This window comes from Ascidiella aspersa, chromosome 2 (assembly GCF_963924565.1).
Source record: "Ascidiella aspersa chromosome 2, kaAscAspe10.2, whole genome shotgun sequence".
NCBI lineage: Eukaryota > Metazoa > Chordata > Ascidiacea > Phlebobranchia > Ascidiidae > Ascidiella > Ascidiella aspersa.
Genome location: NC_139448.1, coordinates 18907000 through 18931878, shown reverse-complemented (window position 1 = coordinate 18931878; position 24879 = coordinate 18907000). Strand labels below are relative to the sequence as shown.

At 35.8% G+C, this 24879-nt stretch overlaps 2 protein-coding genes across 2 annotated transcripts; both read right to left on the bottom strand.

Moving 5' to 3' along the window:
- Positions 1-567: 567 nt before the first annotated feature.
- LOC146164196 (uncharacterized) lies at positions 568-15591 on the bottom strand. Its single transcript, XM_083380686.1, has 14 exons — positions 15540-15591; positions 15118-15247; positions 13791-14114; positions 7775-7936; positions 6379-6486; positions 5848-5916; positions 5410-5626; positions 4947-5228; positions 4113-4244; positions 3843-4007; positions 3463-3768; positions 2317-2654; positions 1867-2069; positions 568-851 (listed from the first exon to the last, which is right to left on the bottom strand). The coding sequence occupies exons 1-14, from the start codon at positions 15589-15591 to the stop codon at positions 568-570; spliced, it is 2772 nt and encodes a 923-aa protein (XP_083236812.1).
- Positions 15592-17265: 1674 nt separating this feature from the next.
- Positions 17266-22637, bottom strand: LOC146164195 (solute carrier family 15 member 2-like). Its single transcript, XM_083380684.1, has 13 exons — positions 22559-22637; positions 21939-22173; positions 21343-21442; positions 20962-21151; positions 20566-20729; positions 20325-20459; positions 20002-20205; positions 19686-19811; positions 18857-19011; positions 18699-18792; positions 18487-18624; positions 18179-18357; positions 17266-17392 (listed from the first exon to the last, which is right to left on the bottom strand). Exons 1-13 carry the CDS (start codon positions 22563-22565, stop codon positions 17266-17268), a joined length of 1854 nt encoding a protein of 617 aa, XP_083236810.1. The 5' UTR covers positions 22566-22637.
- Positions 22638-24879: the final 2242 nt, after the last annotated feature.

Sequence of the window (24879 nt, the reverse complement as noted above, 5' to 3'; positions counted from 1 at the left end):
TGCGGAAAATTTCCTTAGACATAGAGAGGCGAGGGTAGCAAAGCCCAGTGATTTCCAATAAAAAGGCGCAAAATCTCTAATGGTTCAAGCCGCCATTACAGTTATTGTAACGTAAATCAAGATAATATAGCAGTCAACCAGGATAATATAGCCGACCGTTTGATAGACCGAAGCCCGTGACTGATTTTTCAATGTTCTGATACATATATCCTAATTAGTGGATCGGATAACCTAAATTAGAAATAAACATTTTTGCGTTATAAGGAATTATTAGATTCTTTTGGCTTCCAAACTATTTTATAAGACTTATGACGCCGAAGAAGTGTGTGTACAGACATGATTAATATACTGTGAATCTAAATCGCAAAGACACTCGGCGTAATACTTTTGGTTATCAAACAGTCGCATAAAACGCCTAAATAAAAAGGGGGTTGTAAATGTATATTTATCGTCCTCGCTTTATGCAATACTATTTATTTAAAAAAGGAAATGTTTGTTGCAATAATTAAATAAAAACAATATTCACGAATGCTTGAAATTTATGCAGTGTAAGCGTGGTTAAATAGTTCACAAGCGGTTGCTGGTACTTGCTCGGTAAGACAGGGTAACCGCAGTAACGTTAGTGTTAAAGCTCGATTTCCGTGCCCATGCTTTCTTGATGTAGTTATCAAGTAGGTTAGAGTAAAGTATCGGATTAAGCGAAGAGTTAATTGGCAGGAGGACAATGGCGGCAAACGCGTAGGCAATCTTCGGAATAGGGTGGCCGCTGAGATTGACAAACGCCATCAGAGAAACAGGTACCCACGAGCAAAAATCAGTGATGACCAAACGAAGAATCTTCTTTTGTAAGGCTAAAATATAGAGAAAGTTACCGAAACAGGACATCAGACGGTCGTGGATCAGTATAATGCACATTGTCATATTTTGTTGTTTTATAGGTCTGAAAACAGGGGCGTAGCGTGGGGGGGAGGAGGGTGTCGAGGAGTCTAAACAGCCCACTTTGAAATCTCAGTAAACAATGATTACAAAACTATAACCGTGATTGCTGCAATGTTAAATAGGAATCATTGCACCTGGCATTGAAAACACGTCGTTGTTTATCGCCACCACCGCCTTAACATCGCTCGTTATCGTTGTTTCATTTCGAAAAGATATTTTTAAAACAAACAAAGTTCAAAACGACGTAGATAATACAGGCGTGTCAAAAAATTAAGTTCACCTGGACATGTATCACAGTTTACACAAATGCTTCAAATGACAGTTGTTAAGAATGTTAAACACTTGGGAGATTATTGTTTATTACAATATACGCATGTTAGCAAATTGTTTTGCTATTTATTTCTGTGACTGTGGGCCCTGTAGAGTATTTTAAGATTAATCCCTCCTCCAAACAAAATCGAAGTTGAACAATTTAATATAAATATAACAGGATTCGATATTGGGAATTTGTTATTCTAGATTTGAAACCTAAAGTTCTAGAGTCTACTTTAAACATCCCTACTGACAACGAATTGCGACAGTTTGTGATTGATACGTCACAGAGGCTGTTTCCACAGCGTTTCGCGCGCAATTGAAATCATTTGACTTAAATGCGTCAGCGAGGTAGTGCGTTTTTCTAGCGTCGAACAGGCAATTTTGAATAGCCGTAAGCTCCTAAAAATCGCCATTTTCAGCGTTTATAATACATGAAACGTAATTTTTTTCGCGCTCCGCCCGTACCCGCTAGGGGTGTTCATACCACACCCCGAGACCCCCTAAGTGATTTGGGTTGCTGATCATGTGACACCCCCTTTAAAACAGCCAAGCTACGCGCCAGCCTTCAAACCCATTTTTTGTATTTCAGTCTAATTTATGCATACGAATTACCTCTGGAATTGTTTTGACTTTTTAAACTCTCTCTGCGTACCGAAGCAGTTTTTCGGGACTTTATGTAAACAGCCAGGTAGGAGATTGCCACAAAAAGGAACGAAAGGAAATTCCAGAACGACACTGTGAAGCTGAATTTCCAAGCTGGGTCATTTCGGGTCAGGAATATCTTTGGCATACAAACGCTATGAGCGCTGTAGTAACTGCATGTAATCGTTAATTGAAAATGTGTTTAAAGAACGCAAAATAACAACATATAGTAAAATAAATTTTAATCTGATTTCAGCTGTAAAAAAATTAACAAATTGTCGCTAAAAATATTTAATTGGCTTTGTTTAAGGTTTGGGATATGTACGAAGCCAATTTGGTAACAACCGTTACTAATTAAATATTTAAGGCTTAATATATTCTTGGAATGTTAGAGATCAAATGACGAGACCTTATACTCACCTAAACTTTCGTTCAACATTGAGCAGATTGGAGTAATTTTTCCCAATTAGATCTTGCAGTTCTGCCCACTTTGTGGCATCACGAAGTTGATTTAAGGCTTCGGAATAATTAGTAGGATGCTGTCCGAAGATGAAAATCCTCCCAATTAGTTGCTTAGCACTTTCAAACTTCACCACCGTGTTTGCAAAGTATGGGTTGTCTTCAATAAGGACATCCCGTGTGAACGTATTTTCGAATCGAAACAATGGAATTAGGGCAATTGTAAAAGAGAACATCCAAATTAGAAAAAGAAAAAGCACCACCGTGCGTAGAGTTGGTCTTGTTGCAGAGGAAAATGGCTGCAATGTGTAATAAGACATGTGAAAATTCAAACGCATTGGATTGTGTTTTTACGTGTTATTAAAATATTTTTAATCAATTTAAAATTGACACCTGTAAACTACAAAACACCAGATAACATCCTCCATGTAAACCAGGCTTCTCAAACTTTTTAGCTGGCGACATCTTACATATTAAAAAAATAATTAAAATAAACCAAAAAAAATTAATATATAATATGTTTTTATCAAAATAAAACTTTGTAAAACAATGTGCAACTGAGCTGTAGATTGACTTTTTAATAAGTTTTAAATTCCCGATATAGTTTATATATATAGAAATTTGACCCTACAATTTGTTTAAGCTACATATTGTGTGTTCTACTTCCCTCAACTTGGTTCGACAAGCTATATCAGATGTGGGCAAATATTTCCAGCTCCAAAAACTACATTTTTTGAGCCGTCTGAACTCGTAAACTCTAGAGTGTGCTGTTTCTGTTAAATAACACTTTTCGTCCCTATTTGCCTAAGTACCTCAAGGCCTCCTTTCCTTTTTTTTTTTTTTTTTTTTGACTTTATGATCACCTTGTATATACTTTTTTTCTTAAAAAATTGATATTACTAATGTTTTTATTATAAACTAATAAATAGTAGAAAAAGTGTAAGCCCCCCAAAACACTCACCAGCACCCTGCGCTATGCCATAAAACATAAAGTTTCCAAGAGTTTTACTTTGAAAAAAAATTGGTGTGAAAAATACGATACAAAAAGTTGACAAAAAACACGATGTGAAAATTTTGGCCCAGATAATAAGCATACTGTTTACGTACATTATAAACTGCATATAGGCGGAATGATGTAAGAAGCACCATTGTTGCCACCGATGTTTGTGATGATAAAACGACCAGAACTCCCATTGTCGCACAGGTGTTGCTACTTAACCACTCCAACTTATATTTGCAATATACTCCACTGTAAGCTGCGTCGGCCGATCCAAGTATGATCAGGTAGATGCCCATTAAAAAGTCTGCCGTCGACAGATTTAAAACCAAAAGGTGATTGGCTTGCAATGATGAAGATGAATCCGACTTGCTCAACAATCGACGAAGCGTTTGACTCTCTCCGTACATTACTGACTACATTTTTAAATAGCAAAATAGAAGTTAGTGAATATGGCCTGGTACTTTTTTGTTGCTAACATTTGACTTACCGCGTTTCCCACAATGGCTAGGAACCCCATGATCCAGACAATAGCGTTTAGGAAAGGATTTGCAACCAGTTCGTACCTGGAAGAGAATATAGTATCTTCTGCTGGTTTACTTTTCATCGGACATTCGTCGCTCCAATCCTCACAATCAACAATTCCGTCAAACTTCTGCAGGAATTTGTCGATTTTTTTATAACCATGAAGTATTCTCGTATTTCAATTAGTGAAGAAATTAAGACAAAAATATTGCTAGCAAATTAAATTAATACGTACTTTTCGTTCCCTAATAAAAAGTGGTTTTCCAGATTCACAATAAAATCGTTGCTCTGTACTGCAATTCTTTTCGTCACTTGCGTCGTCGCAGTGAACCAGAAAATCACAAACATGTTTTCGTTCAATTGACACCTATAAACAAAGCGATGCAGGATGAGGAAAATTGTTTATGAATCAAAACCGTCAGCTATAACGACCAAATAGCATACGATTGGAAAACCTCTTGATCGTATTAGCGCAAAATATTTCAACGAACGATTGACTTAAAATGCATTTCAAACTTATAGATAAAGCTCAGGTATCTCATAGTAAGGTAATAAAAAGGGACGTTTTGAACACATTTTGTTAACATTGCTGTTTATCTGCACATATATAACATAACAATAACGTCACTAACAGTATAATGTCTACTGTCAGTAAAAGTATAATATCAGGGGTGGATCCGAGAGTTTACCCAAGAGCTGTATGGTTCGTAAAAAAATTTTGTATAAGTTTTGCCCGAGCGAAAAAAAGATATAATGGTTTATCTTGTTAAACATTCCAGTTGGAAATGTATAAATTACGATTAAAGAGTGGCGTGGTACGCACGGAACCTCTGATTTAAAAATGCGGTCCTAAATCGGGTAGTCATACAGGATTCACAGGATGCGCGAAAAAAATATGCATTTTTTGGGCATTTTCTTTGTATGTTTTTCTACACGAAGGTTTAAACAAAATAAAATATTTTAAAACTGTGCGATGCGCAAAGCAGTGGTAATACAACACTGAATGGTACGCAAAAAAATTGTTATCCGTGACACGGATCATCAGCTACGGTAAAATCTAAACCCGAACCTTTGTGTTTCCGAGCGCGGGGCAAATAAATCTTTCGGGACACGTTACATTGCTCTCATCCGTTTTGTCTAGGCAATGTAAAATTCCGTCGCAGACGAGAGACCGAGGTATAGAGATCATGTTCGGTCCGGCATGGCAACGAAATCTGTTTGGGCACCGCTGTTCGGACTCGTCTTCTAAATTTACAGTACATTCGACAATTCCGTCACATATTTGCCTGTTGGTAACCAGTCTTGTTGACGTGTGATTGTAGTAACTTCCATCCACTGAAGGTAGCTCGACCTGTTGTGCCGAAAGGTTGTCATTAAAAACCTTCATCAAATTCATTATAACTAATTTAATGTCCCGAAACAAGCTGGTTGGTTTATTGCTTAAATATAATCCCTACATTTTTGTAAACTCTAAAATGGAACGGACAAACGAACCTTGCGAATTTGTGATTATGGCTAGCAAAAAAGCTTACCAAATGTTCGCAGTTGATCATATTTAATCCCGGAATGTCGAAATAGAATTCGGGCATTGTGCATTTGTAGTGTGAATTATCGGGCTTGACGCATACATGTGAACATTCGTCAAAAGGCCAACCCGAGCCTTTTTCCCATTTTACACCTAGAGGTGCTGGGCAATCAGCCACACCGTCACACAGTGTACCTTCCAAAGGTTGGCAGTGATCTTTGCAACTGGAAAACATAAACTATTTTCTTACATTTTTTTGCGTTTGGTGCGATATTTGTCTACGCTATGTCTTAAATTTCCATGTTGCTAATAGGTACACGTTTTTCAAATCGTTAACTTAGCCAACCCGAAGAGACAAGTAGTAATCTTCATAGATCGATAGTGTGGGTATAGTAATAAGTTTATGAAAGCAATAATAAGTTTGTTTTAGTTTAATTCTACTTACCGACATGTTGTATTGATAAATGTGAATGGTGCATCATCACAACTCAAAGTTCCGGCACAATACTCGTAACTGAAAAATATGCTTAAACATGTCCTATTCAAGCCTGATTTGTAGGTTCACTGAATTGGCTTCATTATGAGAATAGTTCATTTTTAAACGCCAATCATTAGGCAAAAATAAAAATCTTAGTATATTCTTTCTGTTTACCAAAGTTGTTAAACACTGTCGGAATCCTGATTTTTGACAGAAACAGACCTTTTGAACATTTTCCTGTGTAAATCATCTGGCCCGACACTTTTTTACAAACTGGACACGAGTCCATTGATCTATTTTTTTGGCTATTTAACCCCACGTAAATGCAGAAAAAACATATAAAACTACATCATATAAGCCAGGTTAACGACTAAATTTATCGCGCTCCTCTGAAATAATTTTGTTACACCTTTTTTGTTGTGCTTATGGATGATGGATGACGCCGTATGGTCTATAACAATAATTAGACCTATTTTCAATTGGGCAAAAATATCTTACAGTTCATCCACTCCGTTGGAACATTCCAGCAATCCGTTACATATCGTTTTCCTGTTAAGACATCGACCATCACACAAAAACTCCCCAATTCGACAAACTGATGAGTTTCTACACAGAGTGTATTGATGAACTTAGGTCTAGCATACAAATTAAATGGCCAAACGGATAAGCACTAATTTAGCATTAGGCAGGTATTTAGTGACCTAAAATCTAATTAACCAAAAAGTGACTTCAAATTTCAAAAATATTACCTTGATTTGTAATGGCCTAACAAAAAGACTATAGTGAAAATATTGTCAAATATTGTCTTGTGTTTAAACAGGCTGCACAAACTAAAAATAAATTTAACGAACGAAAAAACATTAAAATAATCAACGAAACATATTAACTTTACCATGAACATCACGTTTTCAATAAATTGTAACATATAGAGTCATGTAATGTTTCACATTTTAGGCTTTCGAATTGCTGCCTTTGGTAAGAAGTGTGCAAAGCATCGAAAAACTTTTATAAAAGCTATCGTGGGCTGACAGTGTTGGAGTAAACTATACACGGTAAAATATCTGGTATTTAGAACATTCTAGAAACTTTACTGTTTTCCACTCTCTTTAAATCTAGCCGCAAATGTCTACTCCTGAGCCAAGTCAACGCATAACTTGCTCCGTTTCTTTGATGATGCAGTTGGCACATTTTATCATTTTATATAAGCCTATAACCGACAACCGTACATTCGTATTGGTTTTTCTGTTAGAAAGCAAAATAGGCAAATCAGGCGCGTGTAAGCTAACTTTTTCTTAAAAACTAACACTCCAGTCACTTAAAACAAAGCTATATTTACAATCAAACTTCTGTTAAACTTTTTGTAGAGTACAAGGCTACATTTGACAAACTTTCTACCTCCTTACGACAGGCTGGGTGAACTTTGACAAGCAGCAAATTTTGCCTGGCTGGTCAACTTTTAACGGTTGCTGCGCTTGACCTGCTGTTACTATATCGCGCAGGTGCCAAATATTGGAAAACTGATGCGAAGCGTTTCTAGGTTTCCAATTAGAATATTGAAGTATTGTGTACTGGACAAAGTAGTTTATTAACAAACCGAAAAATCTATTGGCCATTTTAGTTAATCTTTTGTGCCTAATTTGAATCATTGTATTTTGTGCAAGCGCTTTAAGATAAGAGACCGACCAATGATTTTTAAGTTTGTACAAAGCAATATCAACAAAAAACCCTTAGCACAAGGTTATTGTAAGGTAGCCAACTGTAGGCCTACTTAGGGTCAGCATATATTAAGATTATCGAGATATAAGTTGTTAAAGACCTAAAATTAAAATGAACATGAAATTGAAACTTTAAGATAAAACTCATTTAGATGATTTTAAATATTTTGTTTAATTACTTGATTATATTTTCTTCTACCAAACGACAGATCGAAGGTCTTTTTGTTTCACACAAACATTCGTCAGATAGGTCCGGACAGTCTATAATTCCATTGCAAAGATGACCTTTGTTGATCACAATCGAGCCGTCCAAACATTGGAAACATCGCTTAGTATTGATGCTGGTAGTAATGCTGGGATACACATGCGTAAGCTTGAATACGGAAAAATGTAAATTGCAGTTGTACGTTTGCATTGCAAAACATGATCCAGTCCTCGAATTTCTCTTTGAATGATAATAAAAATACGAATACTTTGTCCCAGTCCAAAGTCAATTTTATAATAAGTCAAGCTATTAACATAAATGTTAAATAATTAAAATTAGTTATCGGATACTGAGCGGCAAACAGTAAAAGCGAAGGCCAAACACAAGTGACAGGGGTTCTTAAACTTTTTGTTTAGCTGCGTATCCTTTCGATTACGGCATAATTCTAAAAAAATAAGAATTAAAAGCAAAAATACTTGTTTTAGGGTTGAAAGCCAAAACGTTGCTCTATCTCAGGGCTGGGCAATTATTTTTAACTGCGGGCCGCATGAGAAACTTAAAATGTTGTGGCGGGCCGGGTCAAAAATAGGATCTCACATACACGCAATATGACGTCATACTCTGACGGTATAAAACAAATAAACTAACAAACTTGTTAATACGTTTGTAAAAATTGCCACTATATTTGTTTTAAAATGTAAGCTTTAATTTAGATTTAAAGGGGAATGACATATTAAGCACAGTTAAAAATCTACATTGCTTCATAATTTGGCGTTTCTCAAGTTGTGGGGAGGTGTAACCCAAAGGTTAAGATTAAAATACGTAAAAAAATCGCACAAAAAAACGTAAATTTTTTTTTGACTTTTTAAGGCTTTAAGTTATATCGATGTGTCACTTGCGGCACAACGGCCATATTGCAAAGACAATATAAATCGGAAGAAACACAACATAGCATTAACTAAATTAGGTTGACAAAATGTGAATCGGTATATTTAAGAGTTTAAAAAACATACGAGAAAGACAGAAGAGATTCGCGCGAAGCGCGAAAACAATTTTGCGTTTCAGTATTTAAAACAATCTACTAGACTTTTGCAGGGTCTTGACTAGATTTGTCCCAGGAAAGAGTGTTTACGATGCAACCAGACATATAGAACCTCGCCCATGTTTTTTCATGTCTTAGCCTATGTATTTTAAGGAAAATAGGCCGCCGGACGGATTAAATTGCTTGGGCCGTATGTTGCCCAGGTCTGCTCTATCTGCAACTTTTGCCAAAATAAATTTTCGGCCCATTATTAGCGCATAGGTGCCATTTCCTACTGGTAGAGCAATTCAATGAAAAGGATTTATTGACGTCTATAGCAGCCAGTCATAAGCATAAGCTATACAGAATGGTGATTTTATGTTAAACGCAGCACTTAGTAAGCTTAAACGTTTTTTCGATCGTCAAATAAACTTTAACAACGATGTTTAAGCGACTGGTGACGTCATAAGCATTCACTGAACCAAATGCTAAACGGCCATGGGGATGTTTTACTTCTATTGCCAACTTCAATTTGTAGTTTATTGTCAATAAGCTATTCTTTTGGCAAATAATACATGGCTACCCCCTTAGTTAGACAACCTCTTGCGACTCCCAGGTTGGGAACCACTGCTTGAGATAAAAATAACATTAAAACAGCTTAATTACTAGGCGACGCACACTCAAGTCACTGTACAGTACTTAAATGATTTAACTATAAACAAGTTACTTGGGGGGAAAGTCTTTGGTGTTTATTAAGGGTTTAGGTCAGTGGTTCTCAAACCGGGGTGCCGCGGAGCCCTGATGTGCCATTTCTAATACTCAAGGGTGCCGATAAGCATTTGAGAAATTTTTAAAATATGATTTTTTGCCCCATTTGTAAGCTTTTTGATAAAACTATTTGAGTACGATTAGAGACCATTATATCCAGAGTTACCATACCGTGCTTATTTCTAAGATTTGTGCTTATTTTTGGGTGCAGTGTCTTAGAAAACACAAATGTGCTTATTTCTAAGAAACGTGCTTATTTTAGAGTTGTGTGCTTAGTTTGTCTTATTTTAGTTTTGAAAAGCATTCTTTATCAATTCTTTTAACATCGACTTAGGAGTAAGAGATTTCATTTCCTTATATTTACCAAGTTATTTAATCCAGATTATAGCAACAATGCATTAAATCACACAATAACAATGGATTGTGATTGTTTATTTTAAATCTAAAAAGTACATTGGGAATGTAGCCTATAGAAGTGTGGTAGCTTGCTGAAGCAATCAAGTAAACTTTCGGCAGGCATTTTTGTGTCAGTAAAGACAAAATGTTATTGAGAGAATGAGTCAGCATAAGCACGTTTTTGGGATAAACATGAAAATGAATTTTGTAATGTCAAAAGAAGTGGAAAGGAAAAGAGCTACGATCATTGCTGTTATTGTGATTGTGAAATCAGCCCATAGGCTATGGAAAACAAAATGTTACTACAAAAAAAATTGCTAGAAGCATTACAGTAAATAATTCAATAAATAATTTCATTACAAGCCAAACTCCGCCAAGTGAACTAAACTTAACTACCAGGCAGGGTCAGCTTCAGGCGTTTTATGCTGCCATGCACCACGGTTTAAAACAGGGGTGGGCAAACTACGGCCCGCGGCCAGATCCGGTCTACCAGAGAAAATCATCCGGCCAGCGACCTGTTTCACAAGCTGGACAGTGAACACGACTAATCGGCCATGCCTCATATTTTTAACTATGTTAAATCCAAGCTTTCAGGAATAACGTTATAGAATAAAAAATAAAAAAATAAACGCATTTTTTTTTTTTCGGAATCCTGGATCTGCCCCTGGTCTTTAGTAGCGTACGCTTATTTTTTTGAATATAGCGTGCTTATTTTTTGGTCTCAGCAGATGGTAACCCTGATTATATCTAATGACATTTTCCTACATGTTTTAAGTTGAATTGTAGCATATTGTTCGAATTCCATTTACAGTAACATTTTAGTAAAATACTCAACGAAAATTCCAAGCGGGGTGCCGTAAATCTATTTATTGTTTTCAAGGGGTGACGTAAGTCGTAAGCCATAAAATGTTGAGAATCACTGGTTTAAGTAAATGCCTTTTTTTCATTGAATGACTGTTTAAAAAAGTGTTAAAGGCGACTGTAGGCCTACTAGGTTTAAGAGGTTTTTTTATTGACTTGTCTTTACACAAGTCATTTGAAAATATTTGTTTGCAACATTGTATACCTCTTTGTTTCATGTATTGCAGAAGAACTCCAAATGAGTGACTTTATTAAAAAAACGTGATCGAGAAATGACCGATTTCAGGTCGTAACCGATGCCCTAAATCAGGGCAGCGTCATGATTTGACAATCATGATTGACGGTGGTACTTTTGGTGACCAAAATAGAGATGTCCTAAAAATGGACATCTATAGGACCTCCTTTTTAGGAATTCAAACTGTAGCAAATAGACGACCTACAGCAATAAGACCCACATTAGAATCATCGTCGGTATAAGACCAATATAGGACTAATACCCAATAGTCGAAAAAAGGCATAAATCGAAATAAGACCTATAAGGCTAGAATAAGATCTGAACAACCTATTTCCTAATCCCCAAAGGCGACCCTAATTTATAACTAACCCCACTAATAATTTTAACCCTAAACGAAACTCTAACCACACAATTCACGCACCCCCAACGGCCCAACTATAAATAAGTGAAAATATTCCGGTGCCAAAACAGAGGCCCCAAATGGCATCTTTAAACAGCGGTGCCAAACTTGAATGACAAACTTCGACGCCCATTAGTCTTATATCCTTTTTCTACGGTTTATGTTATTTAGGCCATTTAGAATTCAGTGATTCTCAAAGTGGGTGTTATTGCATCTTTTTAGGCGAAACCAAGTATGGGGGGCGAATATCTGTGGCCCGCGGAACAATCAAGTAATTATGACTTTCTCATTTCGCGTACTATTCGAAATATTGATTAAGGCTAATTCATTTTTTAAATGGCAAATGTGTTTAAATTATTGTTTAGCCCGCAAATATGCAGCCGAAAAAATGGAGCGCTTAATACATAGCGAGCAGGGCGGATCCAGGACTTTTTGTGATGACATTTATAAACATGACATCACAAAATAACGTCATAACGTAACTTCATTAAGGCTTAACCGACAAAACGCTTTACATGGAAGGAGACGTTGCGCATTGGGCGCACAAACAAGTTGGCACATTGATGAATTTTAGATGCTTTTGGCTTTTCTTAAAAACATTATTTTACATTTTGGAGAGAATCTATGTCAACGCGGCCATAAATGTATTTTGAATACAACCGTTATATTCATGTCTTTATGTTTGTAGTTAAATAACAAAAAAAAAATTAATTCCAGGTTTTGTCTAGGCCAGTGTTTCCCAACCTTTTTGACACTAGTGCCCCCTTGGGCTCAGTATTATTTCATATCGCCCCCCTCATCTTGCTTTACAGTAAAGTATTATAATAATCATTGTCAGACATCATATTGTCTTCACTTTCGTTTCGATAAGCTGTCAGTGATATTTTAGGTTGCCTAACATAAATTCACTATTGGAATTTATACATACATTATTTCACCAGGTTATGTCATTACCAGGAAAAATTCATATCTTTCTGCACCAAGACTTTAAATCCTTTTCTAGTCGCGGGCCGCAACCAAACTCATAAATGTATCTGTGTGGCGCGCAAAATGTTAACTAAGAAAAATGTAAGAACAACTGTGAATCAGGTGGGCCTCGGATTTCTTTATCCATACTAATAATGAAAAGTGTAATAGTGTTTGTTAATGTTTTGAAGTCCGGGCGCATCTGGCGAGCGAAGCGAGCGCGATTTTTGGGGGGTATAACGGCATTTCTTTTAAATTTCCTGCTAGTTTTCATTACATTGGCGAAAAAAATAAAAAAATGTTAAAAAATTTATGTCTAATATTTTTGAATACGTTTTCCGTTTGTCCGCGACACACTTGGCAGCCTTCCACGTCCCAACGGTAAAGAAGCGCTGATCTAGTCCAAAGAAAGCATCAAAACGTAAACAAACTGGACGTAGAAAGATCATTCGCGCAGCGCGAAAATTTTTCGCCCGTACTAAGTTAAAATAGTCAAAAAGTATTTAAAATGGACTGGTGTCTAGTTGTCAAAGAGGCGATGGGTAGAGGGCCGTAAATTGGCGACCCCTGCTTTAAATATACAAACATTTTGCCGCGTATAAAACGGTGAAACGCAACAACAACCAACAGCTTTACATAAGAAAGCCAATTATTGCGTAACAATGGTCGGGAAACTACTACAAGTTCGCAGTACGGAAAGTTGCCATTTAAGGTTAAAAGTTACCTACGTCCTACAGTGCTGTTTGTTACTATTTTTATGTGAACTTTTTATAAAATTTTGATATGAGTACTTTCATGTAACGCCCCCTTATGTGCATTCAGCGCCCCCCAAATAATAAAAAGACTCAAAACGCCCCCTTGGAACTCGCCAACGCCCACAGGGGGGCGGTACCGCCCACGTTGGGAACCTCTGGTCTAGGCAGCACGGTCTAACTAGAATGATGAAATCAAATCAAAAATGTTTTGAAACTCGATTTATTTTTACACTTCAGTCATCATTGTTACATGGTTTCTACGAGTCAATGCCCTCAAAACATGTTTTTTTGTTTGTTTTTCTTTCATCAAAATGTGTTTGTTAAAATCAGCTTAATAAAAATCAATATGTCTAACACGAGCAATGTGTTGTGTGCCCGCTGCGAAATGCGTCCTGAATCACAGATTAGCCAATTCCATCAAATATATTCAATTATTTCGCAGTTCGCGCGACTTACAATGAACTTCACAGGGGGGCGCAGTTGTATTGTGTGTTCCGTATACAGGTTATGTGACCAAGCATTGAAATTTCTATTAGGTGTGTTATTTTTCTATAATTAACTAGTGAAAGCCTACTACAATAGACAGACCCTTTTTCATAGAAGCATAGGTCCTCTTTGTTGTCACAGTCCTGTACATCGTCGTAAAGTAGCTGCTGGGGAAGGACACAGCTCCGTTCGCTCCTCATGCACTTAAAACCAATCCCTGTTGACCACTCCTTATCTTCAGGGCAACCAAAGCATGAGTTGCTATCGCATATGCTCGAGCGTGGAAAGCAATCTCCGTTAGAGCACTTGTAGTGAGACTTCCGGCAACCGGCTTCGCATGGAGTAGGTGAAAGGCATGTGATTATACCTTTGCATATAAAATGCTTTTGTAGAACACATGTTTTGTTGTTGATCCTCGACGTGCAACTAAACATAATGGTAAACCGAGTTAATATTCAAAGTTTAGTTAGAAATAATATAACCATTTATCAGATTTTAGTTATTTGAATGCAAATAGAGACGCAATACGACTATTACAAAACTTGGTTGTCACGGCACGGTTAGCTCAAGCATCTGTGGCCAGCAATAAAATGGTTCAAATTAAAACCATCTATATATATATATATATGAAGTTTGGACATCGCTAATATATACAGCTTAGACGTGCTAAAAACATATAATACTTTTGGTTATGTTGCTTACTTAAACAGAAGAAGCCTTCATACTGACGTAAAGTGAGTTAGTTTTTCTTATTACTAAGTAATTGCGCTTGTTGCAGTCAGCGAACAACCGAAACAATTAGCGTTTAGTTATATACTTAAACCAGTGGGTCCCAACTTGGGGGTCGCGAATCCCAAGGGATAGCAAGGGATCGCCGTGTACTGTTTGCCAAACGAAAAATTGACAAAAAACAAAACAATACAAACAAATTAGCAGTGTAAGGAGTCAAAAAATTTGCCAGTCTAACAATTATGCTAACGAAATTTGCTTTAGTGAACCAGTCATCTTTACCCTTATTTTCAACCAATGAAAGAAGAAATTGCGGTTGCAAACTGGCAAGCGGGTCGAGTGGGAACCACTGAGTTAAACATAGCTTGTCACAGATTAACACCACAACAACAAACACCTATGTTTTGTCTGATGATAGGAGTCGGTACCCTCTCGGAGCAAATGGCACCTTCAACCCTGATAAATAGCCACCAGCTGCAGATGGTTCGCGGTCGAAAAAGGTTATCAAAAACAGTTTTATTGGATACTGTCATATATTTTTTCTGGTTTAGGCTACCTTCAAATGAGTAGAATCGCAAAGGCTGTCCGTAATAAATAAACTTGGGAATCATAGGTTAAACTTTTGAAATTTTTAAATAAAAAACTTTATTTTTCTGTTTAACAGAAGATTAGGAAATTAAACAAAAGAAAATTATTTTACCTTATTTCAGCATCTTTACATTCTGGACATGTTTTGTTGGTTTTAATTTCATCGCTTTCGTCGTCACAATCAAGCTGACCATCACAAAACTGTTCTGGAAGAATTGCCTTACCATTGTTGCATACAAAAACTAAAGATAATAATAATTAATCATAAAAGGGTTTGTATTGTTTAATGTCGCCATGTTGCGGTCATGTTACTCTATTTCCCGAAATATATCCAGACAAGCATATTTAAATAAAAAAAACTACACAAGCATGAACGCAAAAAAAATGGTTTCTGGATTTCTGGCATTGCAAAAAAATTTTCTGTCGGAATTGATAGACGTTGATTTTATACATTTGACGGTTCGTACTAAATAAATATTTAAGGTTTTCTTACAATTTATTATTAAAAAATTTTTATACCCGATAAATACGTACCGCAGCAGCTTGAACTAATATGTAACAACAGCACTAAAGTTCCTTTTTCCATTATTTCCACCTTTCTTTCTTATTACAAACTGTGTGCTGTAATGCAGTAATTTTATCGGTATTCGGCGTGATCGACAACTGCAGATGATTCCCTTCGACTTCCTTCCATTGACTATTCTTTATTTAGGATTGGCAGTTTATCGTATTCACATAGCCAAACAGCGCCACACAAGCCTATAACTCTTGGTTGTTTTGACATTTACTCAGATGTCCTGAAGTACCACTGAAAAGCATTGCTGTCCACTGAATGCTACCAATATCCAACCACTTGTCTCTAAGTACTCGAACATCCCGAGGTCCTGAACAACTCAAAACGACAGAATCCAAACACTTGTTTTTATATATATATGTTTATAATGTTTACGATTTTGAACAAAATTGCGGCTTCGTGTTGTGATTACGGATAGCAATTCAATTTTGAAACAACTCTTTTGGAAATAGTTTAGATTTAGAAGACGTATATTTATTAAATCGAATAAATTGACAGTTTAAACTAGGGGATAGAGATTTTTTTAAATATATAGAAGTTAGCATATTCTAATTTTTAGAAGGTTAAGAATGTTTTTTCGGTAACTTTCGTTCATGTTAATATTAAAGCATTAGCAACAAACTGAAAAAATAAAAAGCGTTTTTTCAAAACCAATTGGGCAATACGTCAAATTTTGATTGGGGCCGTTATGTATGCAATTCTGTTTGACCCTCCCTCCCTTTCTGTAAATTGAAAAAAAATGTAAAACTGTGAATTGGTCCACGTCAGCGATGGCAAATATATTAATTGCGTGGATCACAAACAAGACTAAACCTTGAAAACATAAATGCGACTTTGCTGTCGAATCTTCTGTACAAATTAGTGTTCTTTGTCTGGTAATCCATAAGATTATCGATACGACTATGTGTAACTGATTGTATGAAATTGTGTTGTGAAAAGTAGGGTTAGCACCAGTGGTCGGCAAACTTATTTGCCGCGGCCAAAATGTTCTTGCAAGAACTGTTGAAGGTCCACTACGTAAAACGAATGGCGTCACAAGTTACGTCATAAAAGACTTAATCTTAAAAATGTTGCGTTTCGTGCGAAAAAGTTTATAGGGAGGGTACATAGAACGGTGGCCCTGGCCTATATGATACAACAATGAGCAAAATTTAAAAAGAACGCCATTTTAAAACAAAGTGTAATGAATGTACTGTTATCACGCGGCCCACAATTATACATGACTAAACTGAAATATTAAAAAATAGCCCGCGGTCCACTAAATATTGCCCAAAGGCCCACATTTTGACCGCGGCCCACAGTTGGCCGACCACTGCTTTAAGGACTGTACTTTTACATGGTTTACAAAGCAGTCCTTGTTGCAAATATTTGTCTTTTACATATGCTTATCTTTTCAATTAATTACAATTCATTAATTTTGGAATATCAAGTGGCTCGCTAAAAATTTGTGACCGGCGAGTCAGTGGACTACATCGCTATCCCTGTTCTATGATAATGGCAAATTAAGAAGTTATGTGTTTAAGAAAAGAAAATGTCGAAGCTTTAATTATTCAAAAAAATAATGCTGTTTTCCTCTCTATGAGTATTTCTTAAGAGGTGCGTACGGCCGCAACGGGTTTTGACAAAGTAAAATGAGGTTGCAAAACTGTTTAGTGTAAATGGTTTACTAAAAGGTGGTAAACCAATTTAAGCAAAATTATCCTTGCTGTTTTCATCTGAAACAATTAGCTTATTTCCTTCATCGATAGAGTCATCCTCTTCGGAGTTTCTTTGTGAAAAATCTTCTTCGGCATCGTCACCCACTTCTTTGTATCTATAAATTTACGTAAGCTGGGTTGGAAACTTTTTTAAGAGCCTGTTTTTTTCACTGTAAAAATATTAAAATTGATTTAAATTTTTAAAGACAGAATCACTTGATATATGTATCGCAATTTACCAAAATTAAATTAAAGATAAGCTAGTTCTGCCTTAAACAGTGCTACTTAAAAGTTAAGGAAAAAGTCGAGATTAAAAGCAGTAATTTAGTCATAGTTTTGCTCTTGTTTTTTCACAGAACTATAACGATTTATTTTTACAGCAACATTACTAGAAACAAACGAACTGCCTAAGGGTTTTCGAGCATTTTTAGGCAAAAGCGGCCGTTTAAATCATGACATGCTGCGTTGTGTGGACTCAAAATTTTTTGCAAAAACTACTTTATAAACGCCACCAAATACACAGTGCATCGCTCCTCCTTTTGATTTAGAAGTATGACATTTAAACCAAATAAACGTTATTCACAGCTACATTTAAAATGTAAAAAGTATAACTATCCGTAAATTATATTTAAACCGTTGACATTTTACCAAAACTGTAAAACGAAGTGTGCAAGAATTATCCTATATCGAGAGGATATTAGACCTTCTTCAGGCAAAAAACATTACGTAGCTCTAATTAAATTATTTTGGATAAGATTTCGCTCTTTTACATGGCTGACTTTGTATGCCCTAATTCTGTTTTGCACAATTTCTATGCTTTCAACCACATTTTTCGTAGCAAGAGCTGCTTATAATTACTTACCTAAATACCTGCTACCCTATCATGATCATCAGAGTCTTACCTTTTAGCCAACAGTATAAAGATAAAGCCTGCGACTGCGATAAGTCCAGCAAACAGAAGGAACTCGTAAGCTTGTTGTTCTATTGGCTTCGCTTTTGCAACGAACAGAACAATCAAACTTCCGAAGGCCACGGTTAATAACCAAAAGCTAGTAACCACTGATTTCATGCTTTGAGGAGCCTATCAAAAGTTCATATTAATCTTAGATTATTTATAAAATTCGTAATTCAAAGCTAAATTTTAGCACCATATAATTTATCTTTGATACCATACGTCATAATGTATCCATGAACTTTTTGTTAAATTGACCTGTGTGTAGGAAAACTCCAGGCCAGTTATGGAAAGAAAGACTTCGCTCACTGTTAGTATAAAATACTGTGGTATCATCCACGCTATATTAATTGTATTAGGGTTCATATCAGTGATTTGGATGGATGAGGAGTTTGTCTAAAACACATTATAATTTAATTCAATTTTGATATTATAGTAATTTAACACATTTGACTACTTCAAGGTGATACCAAAAAAATTGTGTACACTCCAGCTGGTTGCATTTCAAAACTTCCGTTGAACGCATTTGTCGATGTATTAGCGTAATATACGGAAAACGGGAACCTAAAACAAATGTTACCGTAATGTTTAAATTGTCACATTTGTATCTAGAGTACGCTGCACATACTTTCCCTTTTGTGTTTCCAGTACTGAAGACCTGACTCCAACTTTTGACTGAATAATTTCTCCTGATGATGTCAAAATGTAACTTGGAAAATAATCAAGATTGATGAACGTTACTGAACCACCGCCATTTTCCAATTGGGATATCGGCACATTTGTCTAAAAAGTTATCACAAATTATAATTTAGCTTTGATGCAATATAAGTCGATTAGTCCCTTCGGTCCATGATGAAATATAAGTTACGAATTTTCAAAATAATTACAGGAGTGTGCAACCATTTTATACCGACTGAATATGAATATCCGGACAAGACCAGAAACCAAAATTGTATTCTTATTTATCTGTTGGTGACCTGAGGACTGAGGTGTATGCAAAATTTCGTATGCTATTGCATAATAAATTTTGAAATGACGTCAAAACGTGGCGTCAGAAACGAGTAATCTGTCAACTATAGTGCGTAAACGTGTGTAATTGCAGGTGACTCTAATTGCGCGAAACGAGAAATTATCTCTCGGTCGGCTATGTCGTAAAATGTACCTAAATCAGTCAAGGTGACTACCTGTTCATGTAATTCAGCTTGGGAGCCGTAAAGTATTACGTCCAAAGTTTGTCCTGCCTCAGTTTTCACGTCAATAGTGACCGTATTGTGTGTTGTACATTCTCTATATGTGAATGACAAAGGTTCCAAAGAACTTTGATAGTTGTTTCGAATATCTGCCTAGAAAATGTAAAGCATTGTCCACCAAAATAGAAAAAAAAAAGGCGTTATGCAGCTGTTTTCCTAAACTAGTTTATTTATAATACCTTCTAAATGGGGGAGTAGTACACTTACTTGTTTGGAATAAACAGTTAAATTGTTGAAGTTAACGTTGGCTGACTGTAGAGTGACATCACAGGGAGCCATGTTAACCACCCGCACGGAAAACTGTTCCAAAGTCGGAATAGAGGTGATTCCTTTCTATTAAAAACTTGACTGCTTTAAATTTAGTTTCTTAAGTTGATTCAGAAAAATGACTGCGAGACTTTAGAAACTAATACATCGGCCTATTACATAGTCGCTACTTTCAAACAAATCACTCAGCAAATTAAAAAATTACCATAATAACGTGATATACCTATAGTTTGTGTGTAAAACGAATTGATCTTACGTCTATGTTGAATTGAACAATGGAAGCAAAAACAAATGACAATCCTGCCAGAAAAAGTCCCGCTGCCATTCGTCTTACAGCAGAGAAATTAATATTACAATGTCGTAATAGAGGATACAAGGTAAACTCAAACAGAGGGATTAAAGTTATAATCAAAAGAGGGTTTAGAACATCCATCTGCTCTGGCTTAACTAGAAAGGTTCCCTGATGAGAAAAAATAAAATATAATTACTATGAAACTTTGCAGTGTTTCGATTTTTTATTAAACATTCAAAAATAAAACAAAACGCTTATATTTTTATAAGCAATACGTATATATATACCCAATGTCCATCCAGTTGTAAAGCTTGTAAAGTCCATCTTGAACCTTGCTGGTCAAACAAGGCCCAGAAGAAGGGAAGGGGTGTGAAAAGCAACAAGACTTTCAGGACGCTCTTTGTGTCTTTTTTAATGGATGCCTGAAAAAGGCAATAATGCTTTTGTAAACGTTGTATAAAAATTCGAAGGTAGAAATATTAACCTTCGTGTAACGAACATCTCTATAAATCTACAACATACACTTACAGAAGCATCGGCATAATCTATGAAGTGTTCTTTGGGCTCTTGTTTCTCCTTCCTTGACCTCCATTTGTTTCGTAAAGCCGAATAAATGCATTTACAGAATTTCCAAAAAACATTTTCTGAAAGAGGACGTCTGGTGTAGTATTTTGAACCAGCCACAAAGAAACCTGCACGTATTGATACCAATTGAAACGTTATTATCACAATGATTGAATACCGATCTTGTAAACGTTATTATCCGAAAAAAAGGAATGCAGTTTTAAAAACATATATTTGCATTAACAAAACGCCGTTTATACTTGCTATTTGACTTATTTGTAACAAAACTAGGCCTATCAATAAAGAAATAGACATAACCGTACATTACTTATTAAAGATAAAGCATAAAAAAATATTCACCGACAGCGAACAACATTAAAAGTCCTGGTATTCCGAATGCCATAGCATAACATTCTTCGTATTCTGGACCTTCTTTTCCCGGGTAACAATTCAAATCCACACGAAACATGGGTGTTATGAACTTTGAAATAAGAGCTCCAGCGTTGATAGAGAAGTAAAACATCGAAAAAAACTGTCTTTGATATTTTGTCTGGAAAGTGAAGTTTTATCGATAATATAGGCTATATAGTATTTTTATGCAACGTTCTCTGTCGTGTTACTTTTGCTTAACAATTATAATATTTTATTATGCTAGATCGATATATTTGAAAATGAAAACAATTGAGAAGCAAAATAATATAGTAAGCATGTTTAGGTTTTCAATTTATTTATTGTTCCGACCTGTGTGGCATCGAACTGATCACCTCCAAAAGCCGAAACGCATGGTTTGATTCCCCCTGTTCCGATTGCAATCAACAACAATCCAAGCATTGACAAGGTTCTAAATACAACGATTTTAAAGGTTTGAAGTTACAGTATTAGTTACACACTAAAATAACGAAGATTAGATTTGGAATACTGTAGTTTATGAATTGTTAAATAAAAACGTCGTTTGTAATACTAAATAAGCTTGACAGGACCGATACAGCATGTTAACCAGGGAGGATCGTGCCTTTAGAGGCCCTACAGGCACTTACAACTTTGGTGCCTATATGTGTCATTCAAAATATAATTGAGGGTCAAGTTATGATTAATGTACATGATTTTGTTTTGGAAATAGTTCTCACTTCAACTTAAATTATTTCATTAAACACTGAGGCACCATTGAAAATTCGGTTATGAAAACTTCTGTGATGCCCCCGGGCCCTTCCCTTGGTGCCCTAAACACGTGATTATTTTGCTTAATGGTTAATCCAGCTCTGATGTTAGCCAACAACACCTTGTGCAAATCCTATGTTTTACAACCAAAAGTGTGTCTCTCGACATCTACCACTTACATATGTGCAGCATTGCTCGGAATGTAGGGAATTGCAGCCAATGTCTTGACCACGTGACCTAATACGTAGACCACAGACAGGTAGAGTATGGTTTTGTATTTTCCAAGGTACGAGTCGCCGATAATTCCACCAACCAACGGAAAAAAATAGGCAAAGAAGGTGAAAGCGTGAAAAATAGCAGTAGATGTGTCCGAATCAAACATCAAGTAGTTCCTTGCATAGAGTACTAGGACAGCTAAAGCACGAAAAACATTTTCACACATATTCCCAGATTAACCATTAATAACCATAACCAGCATGGTGGGTGCATTTCAATATCAGATCAACACAACAAAAAACGACATGTTTATAGGGGTAAAAAAGTAACATAAATAGGAGAAATTTAGCCACAATTACATGTATTTTCCCTATAAAACCAGGTCTATTTGATTTTTTTGGGCGGTGCTGTTTCAAATATAATCAAATAGAGTTCGGAGTCGTAAGTCTGGGACTGCTGCGGGGACCGATACTCAACTATATTAAGAAAATTAACATCCAGGTAGTTTAACTTGATTAATATACTGATATAAACGACCAAAAAAACTTCGAGTTGAGATCAAACACTCGTAGATATTTCTTACTCCTCATTCCGTAAAATGAAAATCTTTCGCAGAACTCATTTCCAATAATCAGAAATACATGCTTTGGGTATGGGCTCTTCGGTTTCTGACAAAAAAACAACCACCAAAAAGGTGGTACATGGTTGTACGATGGGATACTAAAAAATTACGAATCGCTTAGGTTTACGAACTACTGTACATTTATTTGTTCAATTGGGAGAACTTAAATCAAATCAAGCTTTCTCAAATTACTAGCGTTATAGTGGCTGCTTTTTTAAAAGAACTTTATACAGTGCCAGTGGTGAAAAAACAAATTAGACGAATCTATAATCGACACAAAGGAAATAAACAACAGTTTAGTTAGAAAAGAATCAATTACACACCGTTTTATCGCTTAGTTCTCGGCCATTTCCTTCTCGAACTTCCTCAAGCTCCATCAGAATTTGTCACAGAACTTTAACAACTGAGCAATTTAATGGCAAATATCTGTAGTAAAATCATTGTATGTAATTCTTGGTTATTTTGATTCATGCCTCATTAGTAAATATGCTTGACCAAATAAACTACACTTTTGGAAATAAATATTTTTGGCAAGAGATTACTTAGAACAGAATCACCAGCACGTTACAATGCCATCACTGGCCACTGCGCACAATTACCTCTCCGTGTCATCTTTTGCTTTTCAACTACTAAACTACTTTACGTTGGCCAGTTACAAATCAAAAGTGTAGATTAGAATAACTTTAAACTTGTATATTAATTTTACCTTGTGTATACTGTAGTACTCATAATATTAGACTGTTAAACTTTTCGAGAGACCTGGAACTTAATCTTGTTAATATGGTGTAAATAAGTTTTTATTTCTAAATCACTATCTTGCTCACAACTGAAAGTTTTTTATCAGCAAGTAAACTTAGACAAACACGTCCCTTTAGGAATTTCAAACTTTGTTTGATTACCGAACTTGCTTATAATTGGTTAAAAGGCCCATAAAGTACGATTTGCTTCAGCGTGTGGTGCGAGCCACAGTATTTAGAGCGTGACAAAACTATAGATCGCTCATCGTCTACTGCCTGCAAGAAATATCTCAAAGCAGTTAACGAAGTGCGGTGCTTCTTATCCAACTGTACAGGAGCGTTTGTTGCTTATAAAACGTTCTGCCCTAAAGCGTCGGAGAAATTTAAGGTTTCGCAAACCTTTGCAGTTTCTTTTTTATTAGTTTTAAAAAGCTCGTTTTTTGGTTTGTTTGTTATTGCAAAATATTATCAGAAATTTATGTTGTTCGGAAAATCGTACTGTTCAGGCGATTATAAAAAGATAAGATTTATCTATTCTAAATGAAAGTGGCAAAGAAGTTTAGACTCCACTAAATTCATTACAATTGAAAGGTGTCATATATAACGTCGTTTTTCAAACCGATATCTTTTAAACTGGCGGCTCTGACGGGCTATATGGTCATTCATTATAAAAGAACGTTGAATTTATATATTTATTAATCAAAACAAATTGCAAACAAAAATGTTAATGATAAAAAGACAATAAATTCAGTTGGATCCTTTCAGTTAGGATCCATACCATTTAAATCCAGGAACAGGTTGCACGGTTTAACTTTTTTTTCGTTTTTTTTGCGGGAATAATTTTTATTACTAATTATTGTAAATTGGACCACTTTACTTACGATTTAGGTTAAATCGGATGGACATCTCAATCGAAAAGTGGCGTGGTTATGTCAATCTAAAAATAATACTGTTTAGTTAAGGCTAAAAATAAATTTTGCCTTTGGGTAACTCGACGTTTTGACAATGAAGATAGAGTTTGCAATGAAAAATACATTTTGCATAGAGATATTAAAAGTATTTAAATGATATAGAGTAGTAATTAAGAAAGAAATGGAGGATGAGCTATTCTGAGATAATAGGAATATTCACGACAAAGTTTTCAAACTAATGGTAATGGTATTGCGGCTTTCCAACATCAATTGGAATAAATGCTTATAGTAAGACAGTTTTTAGTGTACTTTGCCGTTACAAATTATTCTTAAAAATAAATGGAAAACCTAATTGTTCGAAAGTTGTGCATTTTATAAAACGATCTATTACCATAGTCCACAACATCGGCCCGAGACTAGCATGCGACCTGTTACCACAACCCGTGATGGTCATCCTGTCCAAGGCCATGACCAGGGGCAGATCCCAAGGGGCACTATTTTAAATTTGACTATGGCATTTTTAGCGCTTCGCGCGATTCTACACTACCTTTCCAATTAGGAATGGAACCGTGCATCACATCTCTAGCTCTAAATGCCAGTTTTACTAACTCGGACGATATAAGGCATTTTGGGG